The 10743-nt window shown below is 49.8% G+C and overlaps 2 protein-coding genes across 2 annotated transcripts; one reads left to right on the top strand and one right to left on the bottom strand.

The window, feature by feature from the left end:
• Positions 1 to 801: 801 nt before the first annotated feature.
• LOC100826401 (26S proteasome non-ATPase regulatory subunit 11 homolog) lies at positions 802 to 3631 on the top strand. The gene is made up of 2 exons (XM_003579784.3): positions 802 to 1084; positions 2113 to 3631. Exon 2 carries the CDS (start codon positions 2122 to 2124, stop codon positions 3400 to 3402), a length of 1281 nt encoding a protein of 426 aa, XP_003579832.1. The 5' UTR covers positions 802 to 1084; positions 2113 to 2121; the 3' UTR covers positions 3403 to 3631.
• A 1624-nt stretch (positions 3632 to 5255) lies between these two features.
• On the bottom strand, positions 5256 to 7341 carry LOC100830081. The gene is made up of 2 exons (XM_003581225.3): positions 7214 to 7341; positions 5256 to 7097 (listed from the first exon to the last, which is right to left on the bottom strand). The coding sequence occupies exon 2, from the start codon at positions 6938 to 6940 to the stop codon at positions 5552 to 5554; it is 1389 nt and encodes a 462-aa protein (XP_003581273.1). The 5' UTR covers positions 6941 to 7097; positions 7214 to 7341; the 3' UTR covers positions 5256 to 5551.
• Between the last annotated feature and the right edge of the window lie 3402 nt (positions 7342 to 10743).

Raw genomic sequence — 10743 nt, 5'->3', positions numbered from 1 at the left:
GGCCTGGCCCAAACCAATTGGGCCAGTCGGCCTGGGCGAAGCCAACTGGGATTCAGTCGGCCTGGGCCAGTACCGACTGGTGCGTGGGGGCCCCGCGGGTGAGGCCGGCAGCCTGCAGTCGGCCTGGCCCAGGCCGACTGGGCCTAATCGGCTTGGGCCAGGCCGACTGGGCCCATTCGGCCTCGCCCGGGCCGAGGCCGCATTATTTTTGTAAATTTTGAAAAACGCGTATTATTTTCGAAAATGATTAAAAAATTCGTATTATTTAAAAAAAATTAGCCATGGGCTCGACCTTATATGGGCCCTTTTTTTATGTTTCCTCTTTCTTTGTTTACGAACATTTTTTGTAAAGTTGAACATCTATTATAAATTGTTGGACCCCTCTGGATAAATGTTCGTGAGTATCAAAAGAAATGGTTATATATCTCTAATTTTTTTATGAAAAATCAAAGAAATGTTATAAGTTTCCAAACACTATATGATTTTCAAAAGTATTCATACTTAAAAATAAATATTCATATATGTCAGAAAATGTTCATATATTTGTTGCAAAATAAAAAGGAAAATGTTTGAATCAATAATAAAATTGGAAAAATACGAAAAGTGAAGAACGTAATGGGACTAGAGATCAGATCAGACGATCAATAATAAAACGGCGAGCGAACGAGCCGCGTAGGCTGAAAAAGAAAACAGTATCCGAACTTGGGCCACAATTCATGGCCGAGCAGGAGAAAAGGATGCCTGTAGGCGTGTTTTTTCTTCCTCACGCTATAAGTCAGTAGCCCGCTGCACGTTGGGTCTAAATGTAGCTAGTGAGAGCAAGCAGCCAAGCATTCATTTCGGCCCGCATCAGTTTTGCTGGGAAACAACCCCGAAAATTCCAAAATTACGCCGCACCCCTTCGTTTCCTCCTCCAGCGGCGATTTGCTCTTTTCCGTTCGTCTCAGATTCTCACGCCAACGTCGCCGAGCTCTGCCCGTTAGACCGAAGCTCGCGAAGGGATTCCTTTCTTGTCGTCGTCGTCCTTCTCCTCCGCTCTACTGGACAGATCCATCCGGGCAACTTGGATCACCGCCTTCTGCGGGTAACGAACCCTAACCTCATTAGATTGTTCTCAGAGTTTTGTTCTGTGATTCCCTATGCTGACAGCAATTTAATCCAAAAAAACCCTTTCCGGGAACGGGTTAGAGTTTGTTCCGGATTTACAAGGCAAGGTGCAGTTCTGACGGCAGTTGGATCTGCTGACTTTGTTACTCCACAAAAATGCGCCTAATGCTTACTGCAAGTCTCTTGACCCATGCCTTGTGACTGTTTATTCCGAGATTTAGGATTAAAGGATTTTGTTTATGGCAATTAGGATTAGGAATTTCTGTTGTGACCTAGCTTGGTGAAGGGTAATTGTTGGCTATACTGATTTAGAAGAGGCACTGGTGGCACTACGTTTCACCAAAGTAGTTGATGCTAACACAACATTGCAACGAGTCTAGCTGAAATTAACACATATCTATTTCGATTTATGCTACCTTAACACCCCGGATGATTCCATGTCCAGCATATGGTGTCCAGTTCGATCTCGGAAGCTTTTGAGACATATGATTCTGTCCAATGTTGCACTGTTGGAATTATCCTGTAAATATAAATAACATGGTAATATCACCTATGAAATATTCAAGTTTTAAATTGAAACACAAGTAAAATTTGTATGTGATTTTTTGCCAAGGTATATATCATATATGGGTTAATTTGTAATGATCAAGATTGTTTACATATTTAGCTACTCTAGATAATCTTAGACCTTAGTTAATAATTTAATATCACTAAAGTAAATGCTATATGTAGTGATTGGTCTTTCATGCATGCCCACTTGTTTTTTTATCAGTTGATTTGACGCATCTTGAAGGATTATTTTTTTCAAAAAGGGGAGGAGTCCCTGGCCTCTGCATCAATCGATGCACACAGCCATCTTGAAGGAAATTCATGCATTCACTTTGCGTTATGTAGTGCCATGTTTTACTTTGAAATCCCTCCTACCTTTTGTTCTTGCAATTTCTGGTTCATTCTCATATTCTATAACACTCTGTAACTTTGCCTTTTATTTTATTGTCAATTCAGGCTGTGATCATGTCTTCTTCAATGGAGTCGTCTTACCTTCCTGCTACCACCGAGTCAATTGCGAAGGCGCAGGAGGCTAAGGATGCTTCAGAGTCTATTTCGATCCTTTACCAAGTGATCCAAGACCCTTCTTCTTCTGCAGATGCATTGAGAACAAAAGAACTTGCGATTACTAACCTTACAAACTACCTCACTAAAGAGAACCGTGCTGAGGAGCTGCGAAATCTTTTGACCCAGCTCAGGCCATTTTTCTCACTTATTCCTAAGGCCAAGACTGCAAAAATAGTCCGTGGAATCATTGATGCTGTCGCCAAGATTCCAGGAACATCTGATCTTCAGATCTCGCTCTGCAAGGAGATGGTGGAATGGACCCGTGCAGAGAAACGTACGTTCGTCAGGCAGTGTGTGGAGGCAAGGTTAGCGGCTCTTCTGTTAGATAATCAGGAGTACACTGAAGCCCTGACCCTCCTCACTGATCTTATCAAGGAAGTCAGGAGACTTGATGACAAGTTGCTTCTTGTGGACATTGACCTTTTGGAGAGCAAACTCCACTTCTCTCTGAGAAACCTGCCTAAGGCCAAAGCTTCATTGACCGCTGCAAGAACAGCGGTGAATGCCATATATGTTCCACCAGCTCAGCAGGGCACCATTGATCTGCAGAGTGGAATCCTTCATGCGGAAGAAAAGGATTATAAAACTGCTTACAGCTACTTCTTTGAAGCATTCGAGGCTTTCAATGCACTGGAAGACCCAAGAGCCATCTTCAGCTTGAAATACATGCTCTTGTGCAAGATAATGGTTAACCAGGCTGATGATGTTGCCGGAATAATCTCATCCAAGGCTAGCCTGAAGTATGTAGGTCCTGATGTTGATGCTATGAAAGCTGTAGCCGATGCGTATTCTAAAAGATCTCTCAAGTACTTTGAAACAGCCCTTCGTGATTACAAAGCGCAGCTTGAGGAGGACCCTATTGTGCACAGGCATCTTTCTTCTCTGTATGATACTCTACTGGAGCAGAATCTCTGCAGGTTGATTGAGCCCTACTTGCGGGTGGAGATTGGGCATATCGCAGAGATGATTGAATTGCCGGTAGACCATGTGGAGAAGAAGTTGTCTCAGATGATCCTCGACAAGAAATTCGCGGGTACTCTGGATCAAGGTGCTGGTTGCCTCATTATCTTTGAGGACACCAAAACAGAGGCCATCTTCCCTGCTACACTTGAAAATATTGCAAATGCTGGGAAGGTTGTGGACAGTCTTTACATGAGGTCTGCGAAGATCATGGCTTGAATGCCATTACTCATGTGACAGTCCATGTTTTGCCTATGATTTCAGCTTGTTTTAGTCCTATTGGTGTGTTTCTAGACATTTAATCCTGCCCATTGACACCTTTTTCTATATGTTTGTCTTTTCTTTTAGTTAAAAAATTATACTTGCTCACCAACTGGGCAGTTTGTTGTTTCAATGGGTGGGTGTGTATATGTCTTGTTGTAAGAGCATCACCAGCAGACCCCTCAAATGGCTCCCTATAGTCATATTTAGGGCTTTTGGGCAAAAATACCTTTCCAGGAGAAGCCCCATCGAACCACCCAAACCTAGCCGCTCCTCAAATCCCCATCGGGAGCCCTCAGAGTCGTCCGGCGCGTCGGGAGTCCCCATCGTAGCCGCGCCAACGGAATCGACCCTCCTCCCGCCAAGCCAAGGTATGCTCCCTTCCCTTCCCTTCTCCTCTGGTTGGCGCGCGGCGCTGGGTTGAGGCGAGCGGCGGCGGTCTTCTCCTCTGTTGGCGCGCGGCGGCGGATTGAGGCGAGTGGCGGCGGCGACTGTGGCAACCGGTGGCGCTAGGGTTGGGGAGGGGCTCGCGGCGGCGCTGGGGATGGGGATGGGCTCGCGGCGGCGCTGCGCTGGGGGTTGGGGAGGGGTCGCGGTGGCGCTGGGAAGAAGGGACGGCCTCGCGGTGGCGCTGGGAAGAAACAGAGACAGAGAAACTTGCTTTATAATTTCGTGAATGCACTGGAGCTTGGTTTCTTCGTGAATGCACTGGAGCTTGGTTTCTTCGTGAATGCACTGGAGTAAATTGGTAGATCAATTTAGTTGTTGTTTTATGAGATCAGCTCATACAATTGCTTATAATTTTTTAGTGTGTTTCAATGGAAAATCAGAGATCTTTGTTGTTGTTTCATGAGATCAGATCATATATACAATTCTGAGTAAATTGCTTATAATGGCCGTCGTCCTCGTCCTCCTCATCCTCCTCCTCCACATCCTCCTCCAACGACGACGACGACGAACTCACGTATTGCCAAAGTAAGCTACGACTCATTTTTGTGAGAGGAGGTTGAGAGGTGTGGTAGAAAGTGAATAGACTGAGAGGTGTGGTAGAGAGTGAATGGACAATGGCTTCAAAGCTCCACATATATGTAAACCAAGAAATATAACCGTTTGGAAATATAGCCGTTTGGAGGTATAGCCATTCAGAATATAGCCGTTTGAGAATTAAATTATAATATTATAGTTTATTTAATTAAATGAATATAAAATAAAACTATTCGATTTAAATTATAAGCGTTTAAAATATATAATTTCAAGTCAAGTCGTTTGAAATATAGATGTTTTACAAAAACGGTTGAAACATATGAATAAAATATGGATGAATGAATTATAGGGGGTGAGATTTGGGTAGTCTGCTGGGGAGATGGCAAATTTGGGAAGGGAATCTATAGTAGGGAGTCCTCGTATGAAGATTTAGGGAGTCACATTTAGGTAGTCTGCTGGTGCAAGCATAAACCATGTTATGCTACCGTAACACCCTTTTGTTATGATGCCCATCAGCTGCTTCTTTTTTTCTCCGGGGCATAGTGATGCTGATGAGAGGCGGGACAGCATTTCACTGGCACTGGCTGTTGATATGTCAAATTTGTGCATGGAATTGTTTTGGGACTTTCATCCGTATCGAACGTACATCTAACAGTTGCCTGCGTTATTGGTGATGTTATGGATGCCGGAATAGATGCTTTTAGATTTTAGCTTGGTGACTCAAGTTGTAGCAGCCAGCAGGTAATGGGACATCTCAAAAATCTGATCCAAGTGAAACTGTCTTGCAGTCTTGCTCTTCGAGACCTGTTACCACTTACCAGGTCATGTAACCAAGTTAATGGGTGTATATTTGTTGTTCTAAACATGTTAACTGGTACACTTGCGGTGGTAACAACATCCGACAACCACGATGCTGCTGCGTAGCAGGAAAGTGTTATGTCAAAATTGTACAAGATTATTTCTTTGTAAATGTCACAGAAACCATGTAAAAAACACATTTGCCACAATCTCGGCATTTCAGCACGCTCACCGGCGCTAGAATTCTCCACACCCAAAACAGAGAACTAAAGAAACCAATCAAGAAGCAACAAACAAATTACCAACGAGGCATGCAGGCGCACGATCATGTCATGGGCTTCTCGAGCAACGCGGAGATGTACCACTCGTTCCTCTCGGCGCCCAGGTCGAGCTTCCTGCTCTCCTTCCACCTGAGCCTGCGGAAGCCGACGCGGTCGATGATGGGCACGTAGGTGGCGTTGAGCTGCGTGCCGAGGCAGAAGAAGTGGTCGAGCCAGAAGACGCCGCCCGGCCTGAGCACCCGGTAGACGTCGAAGAGCGCGAACTCGAGCACGGCGTCCGGCACGGAGTTGCTGAGCACCTTCATGGAGTGCACGATGTCCAGCACGCCGTCCGCGAAGGGGAGCCGCTGCGCCAGGCTGAGCTGCAGCGGCAGCAGGCCACGGGACGCGACGAAGCGGTTGAACGGCGCGTCCAGGTCCAGCGTCGTGGTCACCACGGTCACGTTCCGCTCCCGCATCCGCGCCGCGAAGGTGCCCGTGCCGCCCCCGATGTCCAGCCCGATCCTGACCGTCCCCGGCGGCCTGGACCGCAGCACGCCGTCGATGCTGAACCCGGGCCCGCCGTTGTCAGTCAGCCAACGCCGACGCTCTTTGCCCGCCAGGTCGAAGCAGTCCTTGCAGTCGTACGACCCGCCCCGGCTGCGCGCGCGGTCCACGAGGCACGTGTAGTTCTTGCACGTGTACGGGGTCCAGTTGACCGTCGTGTCAGCCGGGATCGACCACAGGCTCTCCGGGAGCGGCTTCGGCTCGACGTACCGAGCCGGCGACCTCGGCTTGCATCTCCGGCGCGGCAGCGGCTCGCAGCCTTTGAGCGTGAGCTGCAGCGCGAGGGCCTCGTCGTCGGGGCACGCGGCGCTGGCGTTGTACGTCATGTACTTCGTGAGGTCCTCCTGGAAGTTGCGGCACGCGAAGCCGAGGCCCGGGAAGAGCTCGTCGGTGCCGAAGTTGACGGAGAAGCCGTGGGGGAGACGGTGCGGCTCGATGGCCAGCTTGAGCTCGCCCGAGGGCTCCTCGGGCCAGCCGTTGAAGTCCTTGGCCGCCGGAGCGTCCTCCCCGTGGACGGCGCCGAGCTTGGAGAGCACGGAATCCAGGAGCAGCGACGACGTGCCGCACTGCGCACGGACGAGGGAGAGCTCCGCGCGGGCTAAGGAGAGCGCGTCGCGGGTGGCGTTGAGGTCCCGGAGCAGCGCCGTGGAGTCCCAGAGGTGGATGCTGGGAGCCGATTCCGGCAGGTTGAGCGACAGCGACGCGCCGGAGAAGAGGTATACGGAGAAGAAGTTGGTCACGATGACGACGAAGAGCATCTTGAGCTTGGCGTGCCGTGGGGCTGGACGCGCTGGCCGGTGCGCGTGCACGTCCGCGCCGCCGCCCATCGCCGCACCGAGCTGCTGCGGCTGCGAGAGGCTGGTGATCCGGAGCTTGGTCCCGTGCATTACCACAAACACCTTGCGCGCTCGTGGTCTGGAGATCGGTAACAACGACTTGCTCTAGGACTGTAGTTTAGCTAGTTCCGGTCCTCGAGATTGGCGCGGTCCCGCTGATCCCCTCGCTACGCTACGCTGTTTCCGCATTACAGCAGCTGCAAAAATGCTACACCCGGTGGTGCCACTTCAGTTCATCATTTGTATCAATTAATTTGGCATGTCAAAACGATGTCTGATTAACTTGGGGTTATGGAGAATTGCAAGTGAAGCTTTGAGGCTCACTTCTTTTGACTTTTGATGCGGTTCCACGTGTGGCTGGTTGCTTTGAGAGGAGAAAAAGGGTGTCAAGTTTGCTTGGAAAGGCAAGCTCTGGTGAGCTTAAGACAGTAATACTTGCTGACATTGGGCATTGGTCTGCGGCCTAAAATGGGGATTCTGCAGGAGGGCTATGGCTCAGACCTTATAGAGAGGCAGGATCAAAGAACATCGTATAGCTTTCGTTAGTTAGTGTTTTTGATTGGCAGTGGTTCTTGACCGAACAGGGTAACTTCTCTGAACATATCGTTTGGAACAATAGATGCAATCCATTTCAGTGTATGTCACTGAGTTCACCATTGCAGTTGAGACGTCAGGCAATTGAGCGTTCCCTAGAGTTTCGTTCAAAGGCCATACCCCAAAAAGATGAGGAGAATACGAGATTGAAATTGACTTATTCTAAAGATTGGAAACGAATGCCAACTTTATCGCCAACTTCAACTTCTTCCTGCGTCGTGGTACGAATGCGGTCACTACCCTCACCCGGTGTTCTGAACAGAGACAAAGAAACAGAGCAGGGACTTTCATGATTTCATCAGACGGCTTTCACAAGAATTGCAGCCGTAAACCAATTCGAATCCAACACACGAGAATGAATCCACGACCCAATTCTGTGGGCCCAATCAGTGCCAAACAAGGGAAATGAAAACTCGTACATGGGCTGGCCGAGAAAACCGCCCCATGGGCCACAGCCTAAAAAACACCGCCGGCTCATTATTATTGAGGTGTAGTTCCGCTCAATTTTTGTATGGTCGAGTGCATCGTGCTCTAAAAAAAAAAGAACGAGTGCAGCTATTCTTCAAAAAATGTTGCGTGTAGCGCTAGGGGCGTCGTTCGCCCTACCGAGCTTATCTGTTTCGCCTGGAGAGACAGTGAGTTTTGTTTTGACAGTGAGTTGGTCCCAGAGAGGCTTGGAAACATGTGGCTCTCGCATAGGTTCGTACAAGGCAACGAGCCAGGCCAGTCGGCGGGGTGCCCCGTCGAGAGCCCCGTCTCCTCCACACAGTAACACAAGTCCCCATCTACAACCTTTTGTGCCTTTCAGGCTTTCAATTTCATGTGATGCCGAAGGGAGGTTATAGATCCCCATCGACGATCGAGGGCCACAAGCAATTGACCCCAGGCTGAGAGGATGCATGAATAATAGCAGACCCCACAGCTAAAAAATCCCTGGTTGTGGCTGAGCGCAGGACTGGTGGCGTATATACGAGGGGTTCGCGCTGCCGTTGAGCTAAATGGAACCGGGTGAAATGGGCCTCGCTGGATTAATCAGTGGATGGTATTATGGTAAGTCGGTAAGTCCTGTGAGGTGGTCGTGCTATCTGATATCATCACCGCTGAAAAGGAAGCTGGTGTTATCCAAACGGATATTTCCTGCGTGATCAGAACATTCTTTCCTCGCATGTCTTGCAGCTACCCCTGGTCGGGTTTGAACGCTAATAAATCTTGCAAACGCACGCTTCATATTTGTTTCTAGGTCTTTCTAAGACTAAATTTAACAAACTGCAGGTTTAATAAACAAAACACAAAACTGCATATATTTAAGGCCATTTGGGAGAGTTGTAGATTAAGAGGTGAACAAACTAGGGGTTTAGGGATTAGGAACGAAGCCAGAAATTCGACTTAAGTGGGGCGATTTGGACTTGGGTGTGGGGTGGTGGTGGTGGGTGTGCCCTGCCTTCGTCCCTGTTAGGGATGACACATATCCCGCCTGGCCTTTTTCTTAGAAACACCAATTACAACGACCTCGCACTTGCACGACCTCGCAGAAGACTAGAGTCGTTAAGTCTCGCTGAGAATTATGTATCCTTTAGTAAAGTTTTGAAAGAAATAAATCCGTGCTAGTTGAGCTGCCACATGCACCAAACAGACATCACATTGTCAACAAATACCTCAAAACGGTTTTGAAAAACGAAATTTGTACGGTCATGACAATTGAACACCAAACTTCTCTAGTTTAAGCTAAGATATGCAAATCTTGCCAAACAACACCGTGCTTTTCCATATTTGGTGTATATCGATCAACTTGATTAACCATCAGTAGGCGCACTCTGGACCCTTTCCACCCCCAACGGCAACCGCTGGTGGATGCAGGATTTCGTCATGTATGTTCCCTTTCATGGATTGTTGCCACCTTGCATCCTAAGTCCCGACCCCAGATGACGTCAATGTTGGCTAACTCGACGATCTTGTGTGATGAGGTAATAAGCTTTGCACGAGACAATGCCCAGGTCCTGGTGGACCTTGTTGCAAGGCTCTTTGCTAGCGGGTAAGGACAACTCACCATATTGCATGTTTATTAGAGCATCTCCAGCTGTCCCCCCTAACGGCCCCCTAAACGGGCTTGGGGGGCGCCGGCGCAGAAAAAACTGACCTAGCCGGCCTCCTCAAATTGTTTTTTGTGCTGGTGCGGCCCAAAAAGTTAGCTGGCGCCCCAGGCCGACCCAGCCCACGGGGAGGCGAGCAGGGGCGCCGGCGGCTCGCGTTATTGTGGCGGCCCCACCCTGTCAGCGACCATTAATCGCTCCACCAGTTTCTCACCGGCTTCTCCTCGGCTCCCGAGGCGATTAATGGCGTTCATTGGGTCAATGCCCGCCGGTTGCCACGCGGCCGCTCCGCCACAACTTCCCAAGGCCCATCTCAGCGCGTTCACACTGCCTGTTGGTCGGCATTCCCCGCCTATAAAAAGGGTCGGCCCCGGCGGTGATCGCCATTCCTCTCTCTTGCCCTCCGTCTCTCGTCGCCCTCTCCTCCTCCCCCAATGGACGTCGGCGACCAGAACTGGCCGCGCCGGACACTCATGCTCACGGGCAGCGCCTCCTCCGGCTCTTCCCGCAGGGCCTCCCCCTCGCCGGGGCTGTGGATCAAGGATGAGCCGGGCTCCTCCTCCCGGCATCGTGCGTCACCGCTCAGTGGCCACGTCCGGCTCATTCGGACGAAGCCGGAGCCGGAGTGGGAGGAGGACGAGCGTCGGGCGCTTGAGAACCGGAGCGACGGCGACCCCGAGGAGTTCCCGGGGCAGCTGGCGGCGGAGCGTGCCAGCCAGCGAGAGGCCGAGGAGGTCCAACGCCTCGGCCTCAGCATGACGGACGTCAAGGCCGAGGCTTGGGCCAGCGTGAGGCCGCGAGGGAAGCGGCCGAAAAGGCGGCGGGGCTGGGTTTAGCGACTAGTGCGGCTCGTTTGGTTTTAGAATTGTGTAATGAAATCACCAATGTTTAATTAAATTCCACTGTGTTTAATTAAATTTCATCGTGTTTAGTTAAATTTCGCCGGGTTCATCCCCCCCCCCCAAACAGCCTAAAAATCAGTCGCGCCGGACGCCAAATGGGGGGTGCGGCTGGAGATGCTCTTACATAGCGATGCTCCCCTGTAAATAGGATAGGCTCTTTATTATATGAACTTGTAGGTAGGATCGGGCAATGGCCTATAGAGACAACATAGGTTATTGGTGGTAGAGTGGCATGTGTGGATTGGATCGTCCAGATTAGCCTAGGTAG

The sequence above is a fragment of the Brachypodium distachyon genome, chromosome 5, assembly GCF_000005505.3.
Source record: "Brachypodium distachyon strain Bd21 chromosome 5, Brachypodium_distachyon_v3.0, whole genome shotgun sequence".
NCBI classification, from domain to species: Eukaryota; Viridiplantae; Streptophyta; class Magnoliopsida; order Poales; family Poaceae; genus Brachypodium; species Brachypodium distachyon.
The sequence above is the reverse complement of the archived record's forward strand: the minus strand, read 5'-3'. Positions and strand labels throughout refer to the sequence as shown.

Excerpts from the sequence above, each read along its gene's own strand:
- LOC100826401 (XM_003579784.3), top strand. The coding sequence starts at position 2,122 with ATGTCTTCTTCAATGGAGTCGTCTTACCTTCCTGCTACCACCGAGTCA.
- LOC100830081 (XM_003581225.3), bottom strand. The coding sequence starts at position 6,940 with ATGCACGGGACCAAGCTCCGGATCACCAGCCTCTCGCAGCCGCAGCAG.